Source organism: Hippopotamus amphibius, chromosome 5, assembly GCF_030028045.1.
Source record: "Hippopotamus amphibius kiboko isolate mHipAmp2 chromosome 5, mHipAmp2.hap2, whole genome shotgun sequence".
Taxonomy (NCBI): Eukaryota; Metazoa; Chordata; class Mammalia; order Artiodactyla; family Hippopotamidae; genus Hippopotamus; species Hippopotamus amphibius.
Genome location: NC_080190.1, coordinates 62,150,033 through 62,175,431, shown reverse-complemented (window position 1 = coordinate 62,175,431; position 25,399 = coordinate 62,150,033). Strand labels below are relative to the sequence as shown.

Sequence of the window (25,399 nt, the reverse complement as noted above, 5' to 3'; positions counted from 1 at the left end):
TGATTACAGCATATAAACAAAGTGATGATGGTTATAATAGTATACCTTATTATCTCCTGACATAGCAAAATGACTCGGTTGGTGATTTGACAATGATGTGTTAGATTGGAGAAAACACAGTGTCTTGATGTGTCCCTTCATGGGTCCCCTAAAATATTATAAGCATTGCAGACTCTGTAAGAGCCTTATGGCTCTTACAGTAGAATACCCTGAAGTAACTATTGTTAATAAAATATAATCCATATATGTAATGCTATCTAGAGAAACTGATGTTTAAATATCATTAAAGTTTCCTTAGTCCATTAGATAGTAAAATGAAAGCATAGGTTTGAAACTTGGTATTTTTAAAGACTCAAACAAGAATAAATCACTTAACAGTGTCATGTCTATGGAAATGTGTTAGTGCTCTCAAGTCCGCTGTGACAAACCAGATAAAATCTGTATCTTATTCCTCCCAACTTTAATTTTACCTCTTAATTTGGGGCACGAATAAGAGGAGAGAAATGAAAAAATTAAAAAGAAAAGAAAGGTGGGCATTTTTTTTCTTCCCACAAATCCACTGTCCTACCCTCATTTTCTCTTACAAATCCTAGTCAGTTCCCAAAGCCACAGAGTGTTGCCACTAGTGATCTGTCTACCAAGAGAACAATCCAAATGACTCTAAAAATAACCAGTGTTTATTCATCAGTAAATATCCTCAGTATCATTGTTTATGATATTCTGGTTAGCTGCTCTGGAGATTTTAGATAATCCTTCTTTAAGAAAAAAATCTTTAAAATGAATTGGGCAATTTTCAGTAAGAAGAGGCAGCTTAGGAGGGTACTGGAGAATGAGATAAAAACTGAAGCTGGGCAGAGCGCAAAGCACAAGAGAGAGGATTCATATATATATATATATATATATGTTGATGGGAAATTGCATAGTGCCTGAGTTAAATGACAGACCTGCTAAAATTTAAAATGACAATTCTTGGGGTAAAAAGTTTCCTGAGGCCTTTTATTATATTGGTAAATTGGTTCATACTGCAGTGTGTTTTTAAATCAACCTTATCTTGAGCTGAACCGATTAAAGGTTTGTATTTTTAGAATCTAAATAAAAATAAGGTACTTAAAAATGTTTCATTATGAAACCTTTTAAAAGCAGTATTGAAAATTGATTTAAAGTGAAGAACATACCTCTAAAACCTAAATAAAAATATTCTTTGTATTTTCATTCTTAGTGAAATAAAGTGTATGCCAAATGATGAAGAGAATTCATACCTTTTCTATTGGATCAGTTATTCAGTTTTACTCCAAGCAACAAATTTTAATTTTCTTATTTTAGCTCTAAAATACAATTCTTCTAACCATAGAGGAAATAAAGCAATCCTTTTAATATTTTCCCACTTTCCCTGCAGCCCATGACTCTACCCAGAGGCTTCCAGGCTTGTAGTCTTTCTCTGACCAGTGATGACTCTATCATCTTATACCAGTGAGAGAGGAAAGTATTGAACTGTGCTATCCAATACAAATCCACTAGCCACATGTGGCTATTTAAATTAAAATTAAATAAAATTTAAAATTCAGTTCCTCAGTCTCTAGGCACATTTGAAGTGCACACCTATGTAAATAGGGACTACCGTATTGGACAGAGCAGATATAAACATATACATCATCGCAGAAAGGTCCATTGACCAGCACTGGATAGCAAGTCCACAGAGAGTTTCAGGAGGTATTGATTCCCAAAGAATTCTCCAAGATTTTTCTAAGGTTCCTGTGTTCCTCACAAATGCAAAGAATGCAGTGAATGATCACCAAGAGTTTCTGGAAATATGACACTAAGTCAGGTCATGCTGGCTAAGACAGTACAGTGCTGCTTCCCTAGATGACTGAGTCCCAAATGCAGACAGTTTTAAAACACTAGATTAACAGAGAGATATGATAGTTTTCAGATTCTCTTCATTTAATCATTTACTCATTCAGCAAGTATTTGCTGAGCACTAACTTTGTGCCCAACACTTTGATAGACCTTGAAGACAAGATAGAAGTAACCAGAGTGTACAGTAAAAGAAAAGGTGGGAGGGTTCCTATTTTAGATACGCTGGTCATTGAAGTGACTCTCTTGAGGAAGTAAAACTTGAAAAATACAAATATCTAGCTATGACAGAAAAAACAAACAAAAAGCAGGGAAACAAATTTCAAACAGAGGGAACAAGAGTACACAGGCCCCCAGATATGAAAGAGCATAATGTACTATTTACTTCAGGAACTGAAAGGAGGCCGTTGTGACTGGAATGGAGTGAGTGAGGAGGAGGTAGCATGAAACAGGATGGAGGCTGCCATGTCACGTGAACACCATAATTATTATAGGAGTTCCTATTTAGGAAACAAAGCAGAATATGCTGTGGTTAAGTGAGTCAATGTATGTGAACACCCACAATTGGTATTCTGTTGGAGTAGGTAGACTGTGACAGTATTGTTTAACATTTGTATCATCAGCTTGTTAAAAATGGAATGAAGAAAATATATTCTTTAATTTGGAAAACAATGTGAAATTTAAAGTGTGTGATCACCAGTGACAAGAAAAGCATAATTCAACATTTATGGAATGATTCGCAGTTTATAAAACCTTTTCTAACATATCATTAATACATTTAATATTCATACAAACCTTGGTGGGGTGGGGGCCTAGGTAGGACACCTATTGCCACATCAGTTGAACAGAAAAAGTAAGCTACATGACTTGTTCAAGGTTACGTAGCTAATAGATAATAGAGCCAGAATCAGAGCTCAGCTCTCTGAGTCTGCTACTCTCTACTGTATAAACTACACTTCTTTCTTTCTCACAGTCTAACATATTGGAGGAGGAAATTAGATTGCCAAATGACCTTGGAAAATGAGAAATATCTGGAAATTCAGAAGTTGAAATTAACTAGGGTAAAGTACAAGCCAGAATAATTAAGGAAAAATATCATATTTAAATGCAAGATCAGCAATGACTTGTGAATGTGGCATAAAATGATTTAGGATGAACATGCTATAGTTTTGTGATAACAACAGAAAGCACATTGCCAGAATTCATAGAAGCAGGATAACCTGTGGATAACATGGACGAGTGTAATCCCTGGAGTCAGACTTTGTGGGTGCAAGTCCTGGCTCTACCTCATAGTATGTTTATGACCTTAGGAAGTTACTTAACCTCTCTGTGACTCAATTTCCTCATCTATAAAATGGGGATATAGTAATAATGCCTATTGCCTAGAGTAGTTAAGATTTAATGAGTACTTCAGAGCTATATACATGAATGTTGATTTCTACATCTATAAAATAGGGGTATAGTAATAATACCTACTGCCTAGAGTGCTTAAAATTTAATGAGTACTTTAGAGTGCTCATAGCTCTTTATACATGGCTCATAGCTAAATTGTATGAGCTTTCTTCCATTTCTCCTTCCTTTTTTTCTTTCTCCTCTCTTATTAGATACCATAATTGAATTCTCAATACTCAAAACTCTTGAGGCCTTTTCTAGAGATTTTGAGGCAACTTAGGATTTGACAATTTTGGAAAGTATTAAAATGACAGTAAATAGAGGAAATAATATTTATTAAGTACTTGGCATGTGCTAAGTATTGCATTAGGCTCTTTCACTTATCTTTCATCCTCACAAAAAACTATTTTTAGCTTTTTATTTTGAAACAATTTTAGGTTAAGAAAATTTGCAAAAATAGTACAGAGAATTTCTAGATAACTTTCACTCAGCTTCCCCTAATGTTAACATCTTACATAACCAGGATATAATGATCAAAACCAGGAAATTAACATTCGTACAATATCAGTAACTGAACTACAGAATTTATTCTGATTTCACCAGTTTTTCCTCTAATTTCCTTTTTCTGTTTCAAAATCTAATCCAGGGTCACATGTTGCATTTATTTGTCATATCTTCTTAGTCTCTGCCTATCAGTTTCTCACTTGTTCCTTGTTGTTCATGATCTTGATACTTTTGAAGAGTGCCTATCAGTCATTTTGTAGAATGTCCCTCAATTTAGGTTTGTCTGATATTTTCTCATGAGTAAATTGAGGTTATGCATTTTTGGCAGAAATACCACAGAGGTGATGTGCGCTTCTCAATGCATCATATCAGAGATGTACATGATACCCCAGTGTCTTACTATTGGTGATGTTAACTTTGATCACTGGGTTAAGGTGGTATTTATCCTCTGTAAAGTTACTGTTTTCCCGTTGTAGTTAATAAATATCTTGGGGGCGATATTTTGAGACTGTGCAAATATCCTATTTTACCCACTAATTATAGCATTACTAAATTTGATCACTGGGGTGAAGGGCTGTCTGTCAACTTTCTCCACTGTAACATTCTATATTTCCTTCTATAATGTAAAAGTATCTTATGGGGAGATACTATGAGACTGCAGAAATATCCTGATTTTTTTTTTCCTTTTCTTTCTTTTTTTTAGAAATAAATTTATTTATTTATTTATTTATTTATTTTTATTGTCTGCGTTGGGTCTTTGTTGTTGCCCACGGGCTTTCTCTAGTTGCGGTGACAGGCTACTCTTCAATGTGGTGTACGGACTTCTCATTGCGGTAGCTTCTCTTGGTGTGGAGCACGGGCTTCAGTAGTTGTGGCACTCAGGCTCAATAGTTGTGGCTCACAGGGTCTTGGGTGCAGGCTCAGTAAATGTGGCACATGGGGTTAGTTGCTCCACGGCATGTAGGATCTTCCCAGACAAGGGATTGAACCCGTGTTTCCCTGCATTGGCAGGCGGATTCTTAACCACTGTACCACCAGGGACGTCCCAAATATCCTGATTCTTTTCAGACTTTTGCCCACTAATTTTAGCATACTGCACTCCCAGCATCTTTTAACACAAATATTAGTCTTAGTTTTGTAGATGAGGAAATGGAGCTTGAGAGAGGTTTATTTACCTGCTTGAGGTCACACAAATAGTAAATCCAGCTTTGTCATACTCTAAAGTCCCTTGTAATTTTATCATTCTGTTAAGATATGTTAACCCAGGTATATGGGAGAAGAATCTACCAAGGAAGAGTGGAAGGGAAGCTATAGAACTCGAAATATATATTGTTGGGAAGACAAAATTGAAGTTTTAAGAAAAGTTTTTTCCACTAGATGGGAATCAGCTGTTGAGGGCAAAGCAATGACTCCTCAAAGCATAGTGAGAAATTTAGATTTGGTGCACACTGACAGTGATCCAAGAGGGACAGAGGAGTTTTGCATGAACTGTGGATATGGATGCAAATAGAATAAAGCGTAACCTTTCTATGAAGATTTATCTTTTGTATTTGAAAATTTTATTTCAATCTTAAATTGCCACTTTTATAGGATTTAATCTGAGACATTAAATCTTTCTTTAAGTTACCAAAAATCCCACAAAAAATATATCTTTTGATAGAGTTGGTATAAGACAATCTAATTTCACTCTTAATTTATTCCTTATACCACCTTAAAGGAGGACCTCTACTTAAAAAACATCCAGTACATGCATAAGACTCTACTCCCAAGATGGTAAAGTGAATCTTTCTGGAGTTTACCTCTTATCTTTACTCAAAATGAACTGTACTCAATCATAAGCAAAATCCTACAGTAGTAAAATATGTGTGTGGTAAGGAGATTGAGAGAACATATGTAATTTTTTAATGTATACATTTATTTGAGAGAATGAAGACTATTATTATAAGACATTAATGATAACTAATAATAAGGACCTACTGTATAGCACAGGGAACTCTACTCAACACTCTGTAATTACCTATATGGGAAAAGAATCTAAAAAAGAGTGGATATATGTACATGCATAACTGATTCAGGTTGCTGTTCACCTGAAACTAACACAACATTGTAAATCAACTATACTCCAATAAAAATTAAAACAAACAAAAAAAGACATTGGCATTTCCCGAGGTCCTTTCACCTGTTGCCAGTTGTTTCTAATAGGCTTTCCCCTCAAACTGAGGGAATTTCTTTTCTCATCTTATCAGAGTTCAGGCTTAGTTCTCTTCTAAAATAAGCAACCAAAAGTGAAACAGTCAGCATGTTTGAAAGGTCAGCAGCATTGTCCGACCACAAGTGGCCATTCTTTTCAGAAACAACAGTCCTCTGGAATCATGATGTGAGGTGTAGGAGATGCTTAGGTTCATATATCATCCAGAATTTCTTAAGTATTTTGTGAACAAACAGCATACAAATAGTTCACTGAAGATTGTCATACCTTTAAAAACGTCTTGGTTTCTAATGTTGTCTATAACCAATGTGACTTGTTTGCCTTGCTTACCTTTTTCTTTCCTATATATCTTAATTAATTCCCTTTATTAGATATATTTCCCCTCTGGTATGTATTTCTCTCTCCATAACTGTTTGAAACTTTACGCAGTGGTAGAGTAAACTACCAACAAACCCCAAACCATGGACAATTTTAGATGCCCACTGAATTCAGACATGGGTTTTTTAATTATCTAAAATTGTTGAAAACATGATTCTAAAAATCTAACCCATAGCTCAAGAGTTAGCTTTCAAGACAGAACATTTGTGATGTAAAACTTTGCAGCCTATGTGATATGATAAATAGCATGAGGGTTTCTAGAATTAATTTGTAATTTTTTAAACTTTATCTTTAAAATAAAATTGTCTCTAGGAAATGGTTAGCATCTTTCTCTTATTTTAGTTCTTTGAAAAATTTGTCACTCTAGTAACTGCATTATTTCCAGAATCAGCATAATTACACTCTGTAAACCTCTAAAATAATTAAGTATTGCTCTTTTTACAAATTTCTCATTAACTGGAAATTTGAAAACTGTTTTTGTTGGTATTAAATAATTATTGTTAATTTTTTAAAATACGATAATATTCCTACAAAAGGTCAATAAAGTGACTGCATCAGATAAATAAAATAATAGTGTTTCCTAAGTACCAGCAAATCCTAGTTGAAAAATATAATTGAAAAAAGTTTCCACAACCTAGAGCAATAAAATCTGCAAAATAACCAATAATAAACTCCCAAACTGTAGCGCTTGAATGAAAAAAAATTATGAAAAGATATAGAAAATACCTGAATTAATGTATTATGAATCTGGAGTTGAAGCACAATCTGAAAGTTTCCTGAAATCATCTAGTCAATATAAACCCAGTAAAAATCTGAAGAGGAATTTTTTTGAAGAGAACTTCATATGCTTTTCTTAAAGTTGATCCAGAAAAATGAGGTCAACAATATTCAAGATCTTTTTGAAAATGTTTTTGTATTACAATATATCAAAACATTGTAAAGCTACAGTAATAAAAGTATTGTATTGATGCAGAAAAAAATATGATAATAGTCGTATAGTTATGTTTCAGTCACCTTTCAGGAATACATACTAAAACATTTACATGTGACATTATATAGTATCTGAAATTTGCTTTAGAATAATATGAAAGGCAGGCAGATAAAAGTATATAGATGAAATAAGATTCATATAAATTTAAAATTGTTGCAGCTTGATGGTGGGTTCCTTGAAGATTGTTGTAGTATTCTATTTACTTCTCTATGTATGTGGTTAAAATTTTTAAATAATACCTCTTAATACATGTTCAGGTCTTTCTTATTTTGAGCATGAGAAGCTAAATCCTTAATCTACTGATAAAATTTTAATTTATACTGTTGGTTTTGAGAATTTTTTTTCTCCTTTCTATTAATAGACTGAAGACATTAAAGAAATAGCCAAAAAGACACAAGCTCTGCCAAAGGTGAACTCGAAGAGGCAGCGAATCGTGATTTTCACTCAAGGGAGAGATGACACCATACTGGCTACAGGTACATATGGAAACTGGGAGAAACCCGGTATTATAGAGAGTAATCATTGTAACAAAATTCTGTATTCTTTCTATTATAATTTATTCAAAGCAATGTACTTTCTTTTCTTTTTCTTTTCCTACCACCTTCATGGATTTCACTCCCCCTCACCCCAACCCCCATTCCTGCCTCTGGCACCCACCAGTCTGTTCTCTGTATCTATGACTTTGGTTTGTTTTTTGTTTTTTAATTCTGTCTGTAATTGAGATCATGCAGTATTTGTCTTTCCATTTCTGATTTATTTCGCTTAGCATAGTGCCCTGTATGTTCATCCATATTGTTTCAAATGGCAGCGTTTCCTTCTTTTTATGGCTGAATAATATTTTAGTTGTGTGTACATATGTGTGTGTGTATACCATATTTTCTTTATCTATTCTGAAGTCTATCCATCCTAAGTGTCTATCAGTGGACACCTAGGTTTTTTCCATGTCTTGTCTATTGTAAATAATAGACATCCCCATGCAACGAACATGGGGATGTAGATATCTCTTTTGGTTAGTGTTTTTGTTTCCTTTGGATAATTACTCAGAAGTAAAGTTGCTGGATCATATGATAGTTCTACTTATAATTTTTTAAGGAGCCTCCATACTGTTTTTCATAGCAGCTGCACCAATTTACATTCCCACCAACAGTGCACAAGGGTACCCTCTTCTCCATGTCCTTGCCAACATTTATTTTGTCTTTATGATGATAGCCCTTCTAACAGATGTGAGGTGATACCTCATTGTGGTTTTGATTTGTATTTTCCTGATAATTAGTTATGTTCAGCACCTTTTCATGTATCTGTCGGCCATCTGTTGTCTTCTTTTGAAAAAATGTCTATTTAGATCCTCTGCCCATTTTTTAATTGGATTATTTGGGGTTTTGCTATTGAGTTGTATGAGTTCTTTATATATTTTGGATTTTTATTCCTTGTCAGGTACATGACTTGGAAATATTTTCTCCCATTCTGTAAGTTGCCTTTTCATTTTGTTGATGGTTTCCTTTGCTATACAGAAGTTTTTATCTTGAACTCCCACTTGTTTATTATTGCTTTTTTGGCCTTTGCTTTTGGTGTCAAATCCAAAAAATCATCATCAAGATCAATGTCAAGGCCTTATCCCCCTTTGTTTCCCTCTAAGAGTTTTTTGGGGTTCTTTTCTTTCATCCATTTTGAGGTGATGGTTATGTATGTTGTAAGATAGTGGTTGAGTTTCATTCTTTTGCATATGGCTATCTGGTTTTCCCAACACCATTTATTTTAGAGACTATCCTTTCCCCATTGTATACTCTTGGCTCTTTCGTCATAAATTAAATTGACCATATGTGTGTGGGTTTATTTCTGGGCTCTCTATTCTGTTCCATTGATCTATGTGTTTGTTTTTATGCTGAAGTACCATACTGTTTTGACTACTCTGTCTTTGTAATATCATTTGAAATCAGGATGTGTGATGCCTCCAGCCTTGCTCTTTTTCTCAAGATGCTTTGCCTATTCAGGGTATTTTATGGTTCCCTACAAACTTTAGGACTGTTTATTCTATTTCTATGATAAAGTACTTTTTATTGTTTATTTCAATAAATACAACTATCCTCCCTCAGTAGAAAAGATTTCATTTTCAAGAACTTAACTTATTAAAATTTAGTTGAGTAAATCCACTTTGATTTAGTTTATTTTCTTTGATATTTTGGAGATATTGTCAGTCTAGAAATGTCTTATTTGAAAAAAAATACATTTTACTTACCAAATACCTGTGCTTGAATAAAATAAATTTATCTGATTGTGAGCAAATAGAATTCAGAAATATTAGATTGGCCGAAAAGTTCCTTTGGTTTTTAAGTAAAAACAAAAGACACATTTTTCATTTTTATGAAGAACTTTATTGAACAACATATTCACTCTTTTGCGCCACTACATTCTGCCATTTTTCAGACAACTTCATAATTCCATCTTCCCCAAACTTTTTATCTTTTTAAGCAAAGAACTGTTCCAGGTGCCTTTTACAGTCTCCCAGGGAATTGAAATTTTTTTCCATTAAGAGAATTTTATAAAGACCAACATAAATGGAAATCCACAAGTACAATGTCTGGTGAATACAGCAAATGAATCAGAACTTCCCAGCCAAGCTGTAACAGTTTTTGCTTGGTCATCAGAGAAACATGCGGTCTTGCATTATTCTAATGGACGATTAAGCGTTTTCTGTTGACTACTTCTGGACGCTTTTCATTGAAGTGCCACTTTCACTTGGCCTAATTGGGAGCAGTACTTGTTGGAATTAATAATTTGGTTTTCCGGAAGGAGCTCATAATAGAGGACTCCCTTCTAATCCCACCATACACACAACATCACCTTCTTTGGATGAAGACTGGCCTTTGGTGTGGTCAACGTTGGTTCATTCTGCTTGCCCCATGATCTCTTCCTTTCCACATTATTGTACAGTATCCATTTTTTATCACCCATCACGATTTGTTTTAAAAACGGACCATTTTCATTACATTTAAGTGGAGAAGCGCGTACCGAAATATGGTCAAGAAGGGTTTTTTTTGCTTAAATTATGTGAAACGTAAACATCAAAGCAGTGATAGCAAGCTGGTGCAGATGGTTTTCAACGCTTGATTTGGATATTTTGAGTATGTCGGCTAACTCCTGCATGGCATAATGTTGATTGTTCTTAATTAATGTCTTGATTTGATCACTATCAACTTCAACTGGTCTACCTGACCGTGGAACATCGTCCAGCGAGAAATCTCCAGCATGAAACTTCGCGAACCACTTTTGACAGATTCAGTCATAGCACTTTCTCCATACACTGCACAAACTTTTTTTTTTTGCATTTTACCTTTCTTGAAATAATGAAGCATGATATGCTGAAAATGTTACTTTTTTCTTCCATCTTCAATACTAAAACGGCTACACAAAAATTCACCAATTTTGATAAAGTCTTTTTTTAAATGCATGCTGATATGACAGCTGTCACATACAATCCAACAAAATTGTTTCAGATGATGTTAAAGACAACGGAATGCTACTAGAGCCATCTTACGGGAAAAAAACAAACTAACCTTTTGGCCAGCCCAATAAGTTACTTCCTTGGTTTTAAACTTCAAGAAGAAAACCTCACTTCTGTTTTTACTCAGCCATCTATTTTATAGCTCTCATAGAAATAGAATAGGAATTTCATCTATAAACAAATGTTTATTGATTAAAATGAGTAATATTGTGAACATGATGGTGCCTAGTATTTAAAACCAAAATACAAAACTTTAAATACTCTCTGAACCCTTAGGAATAAAACCAATCAGTTAATTAATAATTATTATAAACAGTAGCAATTATTACCTTTGTGTTTGTTTAGTACTCTGCTGAACATGGAAATTTAAAATAGCCTTAAAGTGCTAAGTGGGAAATAAAATTGGTACACATCAAAATATGAATACAACAGAGTATAATTATATTTCTTAATTATCGAAATAGGCTATATGGGTTGTATTGACTCAAAGAAGGAGATCGATAAAGCTTGAAGAAAGATGTTATAGTGAATATGGAGTAGATTTTTTATTGAATTAAATATATAAGCCTGAAGTGGTTGAAAGAAGAAATTATTGTCAAATTATGGGGGAAAGGAACCGTACAGTTAATTTATTTCAATTTTCTTATTTTAGAATTGTCAAAAGAAAAATTGAGAAATTTACTACAAAAAATATGTTTCAAAATAATTCAGTGAGTGGTAAATAGTGAAGTTGGGTTATAGATGAAATGAAATTTGTCATGAGTTAGTAATTGTGGAAGCCAGGTGATAGATTTACAGGGGTGGTCATTATGCTATTACTTCCACTTCTATAAATGTTTAAAATTCTCCATAATTAAAAGTATATAAAACAGAAGGAAAAGTAAAAAAATAATTTTTCAGACAAAATTCAGAGATATCAAGTGGTTATCAAGTGGTTTTCCCAAGACACATTGATATCCTTGCTAAGCCTTGAATTATAGGAAGGACTTAAAGGAGGGCAGTGCAGTCAAAGAGGATCATGTGAGCAAAGGCGCCAGGTAGTATATAATCTTTAATTGTTGTGACAGGAAATACCATGTTGTTAATTTGTACAAGGGAGAAAAGAAATAAGTGAGGAAAAGATATCCCATCATTGATAATAACTGTCTAGATTGCTGTCTTCCTGTATGTGGCCTGTTCCTGTTTTAGCAGTGAACTCTCTTTGGAAAAGTGAAAAACATGCAGATTTTTAATCTTATAGAAACGGTTGTACTGCCTTCAGATTCATAAAATGCAATTTGTTGCTCTTTATGGAGACATTTATTTTAAGCCTTTATATATTCCAGATCTACATATTGTACAAGTTTCTTCCTGGTTGTGAGTTTGCACAATTTTCCCAAAATTGAAACCTTTAAAATTAGCCTCCCCTTCCTGTGACTGAATTTCCTTGTCAACTCATTTTGTTCTTTATTAAATCTATTAAACCATGCTTAGGGATGCTTACCAGCAGGAATTTATTTGAGGAAAGGCACTGGCTAATCTTTGCTGTTCCTACTATATGAAAATGAACTTAAATTAGAGGATGCACTATATCTGCAATGCATGATAAATACAAGATGGATAGAGAATCTGTTCAGTGGTGTCAGCTACAAAAGCAAACATGATAAATGTTAATGCAGTTTTGAGCCCTGGGATAAGCTATTCAGTGCACAAGCGTAGCTGAATCTCTTTGCTATGTTGTTATTCATGGCAGCCAAATAAATGTCAATAATAAAAGAGAATTAAAGATTTTCATTTCCCAGAGGCAATCCTCTAATACGGCTTGATCTTTCATTTCATTTGTAATTCGTTCTCATGTCAGGATGCAATCATTCGCCAGGCTCTAGGTGTCATGTTAAGTCATTTAATAATGATTAAGAACATAAAAATGCTTGGCCTGTGGGGCAATTCACAGAAGAGATGCCAATTTGTTATTGTTTTTCCTCCTTTCCTTTTGAATATGGATCAGCTTTTTCCCACCTCCTAGCATTAAAATACTAATGGAAGATGGGGAAGGAAAGTGTCCCTTATTTTACCATAAGTGACATTCCAGAATGGCACAAGGCAGTGCTAACACACTTATTAAAACGCTAATTAGGAATCATTGCTCCTTAAACCTCACACTGTAGAGTACTTTTAAATGATCACTGCTAAGTTTGTGGCATTTAGTAATAATGTAACAAAATTAGTTTCCTTGGTGTTTAATTTCTATAGACCTTTCTCCTTTTGAGATACAGAGTCTATAAACTACTTTCTCTTATTTTATACACGTAATTCTTTGAATTTCTCTCCCATAAATTGCTTGTGAATCTTAAGCCTTTTCCACTTACCCTATTTTTTTGGTCACCTCTGTTTCATTTGGGTGTCCATCCTCTGTCCTTCCAGCCCAGAGGTTTTGTCACATACCAATCACTGGTTCATTGTTTGCAGGCTAATTGAGTTCCTAGCTTTTTGGGGAGTGAGGGGATTGAAGGGGGACTGGAAAGTAATAAGAGTAAGAGACTAGGGATGAAGGGCAGGAAAGAAAAGATGATTATATCCATTTTGATCCTTTTAATAGATGTTGAATGAACCTGTTGGTAGCATGGGAGTCAGATTAGGGAAATAATTTCTGTGTCTGTAAACTTTAGAAAAACTAAGACTAAAAATTACCTACTGGAAAGCAGCTGCTAATAAGGTCTTCATATATTAACATCTTACTATAATAAGGATTGTAGTGAAAAAATAAAGAGTTTTTACCTGCACCCATATAAATATATATATACATGTACATATATGTGTCTTTATAGCAAGTTTAAATTTCTCCAAGTTTCTGTGCTAAATATGTCACTAAAAATTGGAAGAAGCAATAGAACTTTTGTTCTGAACTGAAAATAATGTATTTTACACAGTGGCTGTTATAAAACAATAAAGTAGGTCCACTGAAGAATAAATTGTAGACTTTTCTGAATACTTTCAGAGTTTTCCAGTCTGTTTGAATTTTGCCCAAACAGGAGAAACAGACTAGGTCAGAGGTTTTCAACTGGAAGATTGCTGCTGTTGTATTAGAATCACCTAATGGGCTTTTGGTAAATATAGCCCTCCCTTCATAAAAACACCTTCCCCTCAATCCGATATGTCCAGTGAAGAGTTAGAATAAACATCCTCAAGAAAATGTATAAGGATGGGGGTAATAGAGACTGAGGGAAGGGGAGTGTAGGGTTGTGTATTTGTTGAAAAAGCTCCCTAGGTGGTATACCAATGATGTCTATCCTCCATCTCTCACTTTGAGAACGATTGGATTAGGTGATTTGATAATGTTGCTTCAGGTTCTGTGATCCTATGGGATAATGGAAACAAAATCTTCTGGCAGCTAAGCATCTAATACTTCAATAAGTCAGGTCTGGTTGAATGCTTCTCTTTCTCAGTAAATCACAAAGTAACAAGGACCAATCCACAATAACAAGTAATCTATATACTACTTTAAGTAGTCTCCTGCCTCTAGGAAACTTATAAGATAGTCACATCATAGTGCGCTTTGTCATTTCATTATGAGTAAATGGGGTTATTGAAGTTTCTTGTCTTCGTGTTCTTGGGTTCTTAAACTTGTCACTCCATTTGCTAGTTACGTTTTCATGTTGTTTGAAAACACTCAGTGCTGCCCATTACTCTCTAAGAAAAGGTCAGTGTGATTTGCAATTCTAGTAGGCATAAAGCACAGAAGGTGTGCAAAAGAAAATGTGCAAACTCTAAAGGAAAACAATCTCAGCAGCTGGAAGAATAATGTCAGCACATCATCACAACTCCTACTGCTACAAAATATTATTATAAATCACTTTGAAAATGTTATCTCTACTGTAGCCAAACCAATTTTAAATCATGTTCTTGTTGGCATAGGTTGGTAATGGTGTGGATGGAACAAATTAAGTAGCATTCTTTCAGAATGTCTGTATATGGCATTCATAGAAAAAAGTTCTTACCAGATGAGATTTTACAGAATATATATTTCTTAACTATGAATATAAACAAGTAACAAATGACAAAGTCCTTTAATTAGCCTAGAGGTCAAAAATAATTTAGGGGCTTCCTAGGTTGCGCAGTGGTTAAGAATCCGCCTGCCAATTCAGGGGACATGGGTTCAATCCCTGCTCCAGGAAGATCCCACATGCCGCAGAGCAACTAAGCCTGTGTGCCACAACTATTGAGCCTGTGCTTTAGAGCCCATGAGCCACAATTACTGAAGCCCACGCACCTAGAGCCCGTGCTCCATGACAAGAGAAGCCACTGCAATGAGGAGCTTGTGCACCACAACAAAGAGTAGCCCCCGCTTGCCGCAACTAGAGAAAGCCTGCATACAGCAACAAAGACCCAACACAGCCAATAAATTAATTAATTAAAAATAATAATAATTTAGAATGACATATGTGAAACTGTCACATTCCTGACAAAGTAATTTCTTTGGGGCATGGTTTACATGGTTTAGTGATCTCAGGCCTATCGAGAAATGAAACTTCTTTCAACACACCTTTCTATCAAAGCTAGAAAGCAAAATGGGAGACAGCCTACACTAGGCAAATGTTAGCCTTATTGTAGCATTTATTTTTGGAATGACCTTTAATCAGGTTTATTGAGGTATAGATTACGTGTAGTAAAATGCACATATATTTTGCCAGATAACATGTAACAACTACCATAATGAAAAATATAGAACATCTTGGATAGTTTGTTTTGAAATATAGTGTGGATGCAAAATTGGTACAAACTTTCATTATGTGAACACACCGGTGCCAACTACCACCAGATCAAGTGATAGAACACTTATAGCACTTTAGAAGCTACCCCTTGTGCTCCCCTCCTAATCATTACCCCCACCAAATTTACTCATTATTTTGGCTTCTACTGCTAACAATTTATTTTGCTTCTTTTTAAAATAGAATCATACAGTATATAGACTTGTTATCTTGCTCTGTCCCTATACTTTTTTAAGCACTACCTTACTTTTTGACAACATAAAATGTTCTAGGCTCTTGTATTTACCTGCCTCAGTCTGAGAATCAATTACTTCTTCAAATAACCTCAGCTTCTTTTATTAGGAAGTGTTTTTAGAAACCCAGATCTGGGTGCTGCCAGATATGCTTGTTGCTGCTTGAGGATCATTGCTTCTAGGCCCTCTTACAAATAAATTGGCAATATATGGATGTATAACAACCCATGAATCTACACACATCTATATTTATTTCTGTATCTATTTTTATCCATTTATGTATTTAAATTCCATGAGTTCAAACTGATACCTTTGATTCCAGTCCAACAACAGAGTTCATTTTAGCTTTCTCCCTTTCCTTATTTATAACTTCCTCTGACAGTGAAAGTTCTGGTTTAGTTATGTAAGATATGGTTAGTGTTTTTTCCATCCTAAAGTAGTTTTGAATTGTTTACCTGTGCCGTTGTGTGGAACACATTTCCTTAATGTATAGTGTTAGTTTATAGTTCTTTTTGTCTTTAGCCTTACAGTATCTAGGCAAAATACTGTTATCCAAAAGTAACTTTAAGTTACTTCTTTCATCCCATCCACTTCATTGTGGTTATATTATTCATTTGTAATGCAATTATGTTCATTTGTTAGAGTTTGTATTTGATTTTGATTTCCTTTCATTTCTGGGTTGTTTTTTTAATAAGTGAAATTCACTATGGTATCAAGTTCTCTGTGTTTTGACAAATGCATAAGTTTATGTAACCACCACCATAGTTATAACTAAGAAGGGTTTCATTTTTCAGTTCCAGTTTTCCTATTCTTTTTTTCTCAAGTATTTATTTTTTAATTTTTTTCATCTAGATCCACAGTCCATTTAGAATTAGAATTAGTTTTTATATATGATGTGGGCTAGAGGGCATGATTCAATTATTTTGTCCATATGAGTAAAAGTTGACCCATCATCCTTTTCCTAACTGCACTAAATTTGTCACATTTCAGATGACCTTATATCTGTGACCCTTTTTCTAGACTATTTATTCTATTCCATTGTTCTCTTTATTCTTGTACCAATTTACACTGTCAGTTACTTAATTTATAATCACCCTTTTTATCTGACAATGTCAGCTTTTTTTTTTTCTTTTTTTTTTTTGTTTTCTTTTTTAGCTGCGTTGGGTCTTCGTTGCTGTGAGCAGGCTTTCTCTAGTTGTGGTGAGCAGGGGCTACTCTTTATTGTGATCCACTCTTTATTGTGGTTCTCATTGTGGTGGCTTCTCTTGCACATGGGCTTCAGTAGTTGCAGCACTTGGGCTCAGTAGTTGTGGCACACAGGCTTAGATGCTTCTCGACATGTGGGATCTTCCTGGACCAGGGATCAAACCCGTCGCCCCTGCATTGGCAGGTGGATTCTTAACCACTGAGCTACTAGGGAAGTCCCAATATCAGCTTTCTAATTTTGTTCTTCAGGATTGTCCTGGTTTTTCTTGGCCCTTTGCATTTCTATGTAAATTCCAGAATCAGCTTGTTGTCATCCCCAAGGTTTTGTTTATCAAATTCTTAATAGAATTTTTATTGAGATCATATTGAATCTGCATTTCGGTTGGAGAGAATGGATATCCTTATACTATTGTGTTTTCCAATCCATAGACTATTTCCCTTTGTTACTTTAGGTGGTCTTTAATTTTTCTCAAAATGTTTGTTGTTTTCAGTGTAATAGTCTGTATATCTATCTTTGTAAGGTTCCTAGTTATTTGTTTTTTGATGCTGTATATTTTAAAATGCTGTCCTTTTAGATTTCAGTTTCTGTTTTTTATTGGTATATAGATTTTTTATAATGGTCTTGTTTTTGTTAATTTTAATATGTCTGTTGATTATTTAGGATTTTCTGTATATATAACAGTATCATCTGTGAATAATTACAGTTCTACAGTTTCGCTTCTTCTTTCCCAGTTGTTTACTTTTTTTTTTAGTTTTCTTACTGTACTAACTAGCACAGTAAGGCATGTGCAACATGAGTACAGTTGAAATGGTTATATTGAGCATCTTTGTCTCATTGCCAACAGGTGAAAAACCTTAAATACTTCATCAAAAAAGGACAATGTTTGCTACGATCTCTTTGTAGATATTTTTTATCACATTAAGGAAGTCTTCTTCCATTAATAAGTTTGCTAAGAGTTTCACTGTTGTTGTTGTTAAGGGTTTTTTTTACTCATGAAAGGATGTTGAATTTTATCCAACAACTTTTCTGCATCTATTAAGATTACTGTATGATTTCTTTCCTTGTTTTTTTCTTTTAACGTGTGAATTACAGCTTGATTTTGGAGTGATAAACCACCTTTGCATTCTTGGGATAATCCCTATATAGTCCTGATATTCTTTTAATATATAATTGGATTTGATCTGATTATGGGTTTTTTTTTAAGCTTTTTATTGGATTATAATTGCTTTAAACTCTTGTACCAGCTTTCGAAGTACACCAAAGTGAATCAGCTGTATTTATACATATATCCCCATATCCCCTCCCTCCTGCGACTCCCTTCCACCCTCCCTGTCCTGGCCCTATAAGGCATCATGATTATGTTTTGTTTCAGATTTTTGTGGTGTTGCTGATGAGAGAGTTTGCCTTGTTATTTTCCTTTCTCGTAACATCTTGTCAGTTTGGGTAGGAACATTATGATGATCTTACAAAGTGAATTAGAAGGTGCCTTTTTCTGTTCTGGAAGAGTTTTATAAGACTGATGGTAGTTATATGTAAATATTTTCAAGAGATCACCCATCAAAATATCCTTTGAATAGGAATGAATCCTTTGAATAGGAATGTTCAGCTTTTTCCATTTCTTCCTATACTGGTTTTGATAAATTGTGCTTTTCTAGAAATTTTTTTCATCTAAATATTAAAATATTAAAATTTGTTAGCATAAAATTATTCATAATATTCTCTCATCTTCCTAATTACTATAGGATCTATAGTGATGTTCTTTTTTAATTCCTGACCTCGGAATTAAATTTGTGCTCTCTTTTGTTTGATCACTCTTCCTAGAGGTTTACTTTATTAGGATTTTCCAAGAAGTAGATGCCAAGATGTGGCTAGACATCAAAAGATTTATTGAAGGAAACACCTGTGAAGGGAAATAAGATGGGAGCCAAAGGGGGCAAGAAGACCTGTCAAATTGTGCTGCAGGTCTGTCCCCTGTGTTAGAAAGAGAGAAAGAAAGTAGGTTCGGTAGGAGGAGGCTTAGATTGTAATACAGTTAAGTTTTGACCAGGTCAGTGAGGAGTCCTCAAACCAAAGTTGCTCATCAAGCAGAGTTGCCCAATGGAGTTCCACATCTCTCAAGAATAGAACTCCATAGTCTTTCTGCTGTGCTCAGTCCCATGCTTATGGGAAGCATGGCCCCAGCATGAAAGCAGTGGTGAATTCAGAGCACAGCTGGCTCCATCAGTCAGTTAGTGCACATGGCAGATCTGAGAGACACATTTTGATGGCCTCCACAAGGTTTATCAATTATATTAGTCTTATAAAGAACCAACTCTGCCTTTGTTGATTTCTTCAACTATATGTTTGGTTTTCATTTTTAAAATTTCTGGTATTTACTGTTTTCTTCTTTCTTTCTTCTATAGAAATATATTTAATTTGCAAATTTTGATGTCTTACTTTCATTATTTTCAGTTCAAGATATTTTCTAATTTCTGTTGTTATTTTTCCTTTTATCCATAAGTTATTTAGAAGATTTTGCTTAATTTCCAAATATCTGGAGATTTTCTAATTATCTTTTCATTTCTGATTTTTTGTTTAATTCCATTGTGGTAAGATACGCTGGATGACTTTGGTTCTTCAAAATTTGTAGTTTTGTCTTACTGTACACCATATGGTCAATTTTATACATGTTCTTTGTTCATTTAAAAGAATGTATATGCTGACGTTCTTAAATATGGTCTTTGCATGTGCAGTCAGGTCAAGTTTGTTAAGTTTGTTGTCCAGATCATTTATATTCTTGTTTATTTTTTGTGTGCTTGTTTTATCAGTTATTGAGAGGTTTATTAAAGTGTTCTGCTGTGATTGGGATTTGAGTATTTCTCCTTTTGGTGCTATCAAATTTGCTTTATGTATGAGTATTTTGAAGCTACCTTATTACATGTATATAAGTTTAGAATTTTTTTATTTTCCTGATGAATTGAACCTTTTATCATTTTGAGATATCCTTCTTTACTTATAATGATGCCTCTTGCCTCAGTGTCTGTGGTATCTGTTATTAGTTATGCCAGCTTTCTGTGGGTTAGTATTTGCATTGGTGTATCTTTTTCGGTTCCTTTACTTTCTACCTTTCTATAGTCTTAATTTAAGATTTTTTTTTGTAATGGGCATGTAGTTTTTGTTTTTTAATTTATTCTGACAATTGTTATCTTTTAATTGGAGTCTTTATACTTGAAATAAATAACTCATATAATTTGATTCATGTTCTGTCTCATATTTTCTTTTTTCTCTCCTTTCCTGCTTCTTTTGGATTGACCAGGTATTTTTTATTCTCATTTCCATCTCTGTTTGCTTGCCAGTTGTATATCCTTTTAATGTTTACCCTAAAGATTACAGAATGTATCTTTGACCTATTAAGGTCAAATGTAAACCATAACTTTTGCCACTTCACATACAATGGTAGGATCTTAGAACATTTTAATTAAGCTTTTCAACCTTTTATATTATTGTCAGTCATCTTAATTCTGCATATATCTTAATACCTTGCAGTGGTGAAATACTATTATTATTTTGTGCACTTGAATTTACTCTTTCCATTGTTTTTTCTCTTATTTCCATGTTTTCATCTGAATAATTATGAATTATTTCATAATTTCTCTTCTGCCTAACAGCTTCCCTTTAGTATTTCACTCAGTGTGTGAATTATTTTGGTTTTTGTTCAAAAATGTTTCTGTTTTGCCTTTCAGTAAGTATGGAACTCTACACTGGGAGTTATATTACTTGAGCTCTTTAAAGATCACCTTCTATTATCTTTTGGGTTCTCTTATTTTTGTTGAGAAGTCAGCCATTAATCTTATTCTTGCTCCTGTGAATATAATATTTTCATTTTCTCTGACTGCTTTTTTGGAATTTTTCTTTGACTTTAACCTTGTATTTGGTTTTGGTGTTCCTTGTATTTATCCTGCTGGGGTTTTTAGTGCTTCTTAAATCTGTAGTTGATGACTCTTAACAGTTTTGGAAAATTCTCAGTTATTATCTCTTTAGATACTGCATCCCTGTCTTTCCAGTTGGAGACCAATTACAAATATCTTTTGCCGTTTTTATTGTATGCCATATGTCTTTTATACCTTTTTTTGTGTTTTTTATCCTTCCTTTGCTCCACCTAGCATTTAGCTCACTGATTTCTCTCTTTTGCTTTGTCCAATCTGCATCTCAGCACATTTCTTGAGTTCCTTATTTCAGTAATCACATTCTTCTTTTTCTACATTGTTTGATTTTTTTTTTACTGACCCCAGTCTTATAGTATAACCCTCTACTTTGTCATTAATTTTTCAGACATGTTAATCACAGTAATAGTAAATTTCTTGTCCAGAAACTATATCTCAGTCATCTGTGGGTCTGTTTCTTTTGTCCCTAATAAATTATAGCATTTCTGTTGATGATACTGTCTTCCTGTAGAAGGCAACTAGTGTAAAGCTAGATCAAAAACTGAACCAATTCAGGGTTTTGCTGCAGTTTTTATAAGGCTCAATCTACTTTTGTTTTTTTTTTTTTTCACCCACTCCTGAAATGCTGTAGCTCTCGTGAAATCTAACCTGAAATCCTGGGGTATTTACTAGGGTCCCCACTCATTGGTAGATTCTCTTTGGTACCATATAACTGCCAAAAACATCATTCTGCCTTTTAGAAGTTTTCTGCTCGGTATCTTGGCCTCTTGTCCTGCTACCTTACAAATTTGGCAAACACCTCAAAGGATAAAGCCCCTGAGTATCAGGCTTACTCCACTGTGTTCCCTTCAGGATCATGACACTTCAATTCTGATTGCTTGGCAGCCTGAAACTCCAGGTTTTGTCTCATCAGCCCTGGAGACTGCCAAAAGCTCCATTGGCTTTGCTACCTCTTAGCACGAGCCAATTACCTAGATTCTCAACCTCTCACCCAGCACCAAGAATTTGCAGGTGCCTTGGGAAAAGTCAACTTTTAGATATCAGCCTAGCTCTTTAAGGTTCCCATCAAGTCCTGGCTACTTTGGCAGCTCTCTCTCATACCTTCATTTATTAAAAAAAATTTTTTTTTTAATTTTTGCAACTTTTCTAGCTGTTTATGGTGTAGGAGTTGGTTTGTTCCAAGCAGTAACATTAGAGCCTAAAGTCCTTAGTCAATATTTTTTATTATAAAATAGAAAAACTATGGCCCTGGATAATTAAGTGGGCTTATCTATTTGTTATATAAGGTTGTTAGCTGATTTAGCAATACTACCTCCATAGTGCACTTTGAGAACTGCCAGATTAGGTAAGTTCCCCATGATCCCAAAGATAGAGACAAAAAGCGCTGGATTAGAACCCAGCCTCTTGACTCTCAGTCTAGTCTAATCTGTTCTATACTGTGCTCCCTTATTTATTTACAGCAGTGGTTCTCAACTAGGAGCAATTTTTCCCCTCACTTTTGGTAGTCACAGTGGAATGGGTGGTGGAGGGTGGGCAAATTCCACTAGCATCTAATGGATAGAGACCAGAGATGCCACTACACATCCTATAATGCACAGGACAGCCACTCACAACAAAGAATTATCTGACCCAAAATATAAATAGCACCAAGGCTGGAAAACCCCTGGCACACAGTATACCTCAGAGTGTATATTTAAAGGATCACTGTCTGCTTCCCCATTACACACTTAACCATAAGATCAATACCAATAGACTTTAGTAGGGTAAATCTTCTTGTAGGAATACATCCAGGGGCCCCTTGATCCAAGAAGGCATCCATGTATGATCTAGTCCATACTTAGTTAACTGTGTTTTTTAGACCTTCTCCCAAATAATCTCTAATTCTAAGACTTCTCTTTAATTAGAATCTGTTAGAGTTGTAAAACATTCTGATGAGGAGGTGTGTATACCTATCTTATAAATGCATTTCGTATATGTGAATGAATATCTAGATAATAGCTATGTTTACTTACACATTTATAGATAGATACATAGATACATAGATACATAGATACATAGACAGACAGACAGACAGACAGACATTAGCTTAAACGGTTCTTAGAGAATGTATCCATTGTGTTTTAAAACTCCATGTAATCAATTTCTAGAATAGAAAGCTCTTGAAAATATACAAATGGATATTTACCTAAGAGGTATATTACCAGATATTTTTCAGAATAATTATTGTTTGTACCGAGTGAGTGATTTTTCTGAAATTCAGTTAGACACCAAAATTCATTTTTCAAAGCATTACAACTTGGCGGCAAAATCTTATTTTGGCTGTGACACTGCATGCAAGTTTTTGGCTCAGATAAAACTCTTTGGAGGTGTAGCAGATAAGTATGATTCAGATAATTGTGAACAGCTAAAATTTTCCTCAGTTAAAAGAAATAAAGTGTTTGCACATTGAATATGAAAAACTACTTAAATGAAGACTTAACTATTGCCCTATTTCTTTTACTAGGATAAAGACAGTTTATTCCAATTAAACTTCTTTAGAAGCTCACATCATTTTTGATTTATTGACTTTTAAAGTAGCCCTGTAAAAGCCAGCATTCCTGAGGACTTCCCTTTGTTTAATCTTGGTCCATAGAGTTTAGTTAGCTTTTCTCTGTTCTATTAAATTATTTTAAGTTCTTATGTTTAGAATTTTTCTAGTTCGATGAACAATCGTCTCAAGAAAATGGCCACGTTTTTTGGTCAAATTAATTATTTTGTACTTAACCATCTATTTAATTTACTTATCATAATAAATTTTGCCTGTACTCTTATTTCCTTTAGTCCTGGAATTCCACCCATACTCACCTATAACAAAGGGGAAATTTTTTAAAATGTTTTGTGAATACGCAGTACGTTCACATGGTTCAGAATTCAAAAGGTACAATAATTAGGGTTGTTCAGCTGTCCAGTGCTTGTGAGGAAATAGGCAGTTTTTCATTATTAGGATAACCATAAAACTTGTCATCAAAACCTGGATACTTTTGAAAGTGAAAGGGGGAGCTGTTAATTATAATAGGACTATCCTGGGCAAACCAGTGTATGTTGTCATGTGAGTCATTATAGCTATTTCAGCAAAAGTATTTAGTAAAATGAAGTATTGCGTTGGTTGAGGTTCTGGACTGTGTTATTTCCAACATTTCTTCCAACTCACAAATTCTTGATCATATGCTAAGAATGTGCTAGGTAATATAGAACTTAAGTCTGAGAATCTCTAACTCCAAGCAGGACAAGTTGGAGAGGCAAGACACTGATAAATAAAACAATAAAGTAACAGTACAAATGAATTCAAGTGAGTGTGGTTTTATTGAGTGCCTTCTGTGTGTCAAAAAATGTAGTTATAGGGATAAGTAAGACAAAAACTCCTTTTCTTGGAGTCTAGGAGAGACATAGCCCACTAATACAATACAAGACGTAGTATACAAGTTGTATGAACTAATTTTTATAGGATAACGAAAGAAGTTGGGGAAAGTTCCACAAAGGAAGTGATGTTTGAATTAGGCTTTGAAGAATACTTACAGTTTGGCAAGTTGAGATTACAAAAGAATGTAAGTTAATGGAATAATAAGATCAAAAGGCAAAGAGGCCTTAAAGGATATGATGCATCACAAACAAAGTCACATAATCGGGGAGAGGGGTTTGGGTAAGCATGAAATGGTAAGTTGTAATAGGCCTTTGAATGCTATGCTACGCAGTACATGATTAAGTGCTTAAAGTACATACTGAGAAGGAAGAGCTCATTTGGGCTGAGAAACATTTTGTGGTAAGTTTATCATAATTCAGTAAAAGAAAGGAACTATACTTACATTTGTTTATAAAGCTCTGTTTCAGAGAGATCAACAAATACTAAAGATGATCTTTTTTTTTTATTAAATGCCAAAGAATAAAAGCTGCAATAATCCCCCTAAAAATATTAGTGATGAACAATCCCATGGGGTTAGAGTGAGACAAATTTGATAGAGTTAGAAAAATTATAGAGAAAAAGAGCTGTATATAAACTGTGGTGAAAGTACTAGGGAAAATGCCTTAGAAAATTAATAAAGATTGGCTTGGTTTAAAGATGATAAACAAAGACTAATGCAAAAGGCTAATGAATTCAGTCATGGAGAAAGTTTATACTAAAGTGCTTTCAAAAAGAATTGCTGCTGGCCTGGTTTTTATAAAGCATTTTTTCCCTTAAATTAAGGGGAAAATGTAAGTTAACCCATTAATAAAATTTGCAGTTGATACTAAATTAGGAGAGACTGTAGCTGTTAATAAAAGTATGGAAATTCTGATAATAATTACTGGAAGTTGGATGTAGAAGTTCAAAATAGTGTTTAAAATAAGATAAACTATATTCCATTTTTAAACTCACATAGAAGCAGCAGGTAGCATTTGAGAAACATCTCTATTTCCAGAAGTTATTCCTGGTTTAAGGGT

At 34.2% G+C, this 25,399-nt stretch overlaps 1 protein-coding gene across 9 annotated transcripts in view; it reads left to right on the top strand.

The window, feature by feature from the left end:
- ADK (adenosine kinase) overlaps positions 1 to 25,399 on the top strand; it is a 508,591-nt gene that overhangs the window by 409,440 nt on the left and 73,752 nt on the right. For all 9 annotated transcript variants that reach the window (XR_009053638.1, XM_057734106.1, XM_057734101.1 and 6 more), the window contains one exon: positions 7,690 to 7,804. Coding sequence is in view for 8 of the 9 variants with exons in the window: in XM_057734106.1 (XP_057590089.1) it covers positions 7,690 to 7,804 (115 nt within the window). In the remaining variant the exon portion in view is untranslated. The remainder of the gene's footprint in view (positions 1 to 7,689; positions 7,805 to 25,399) is intronic.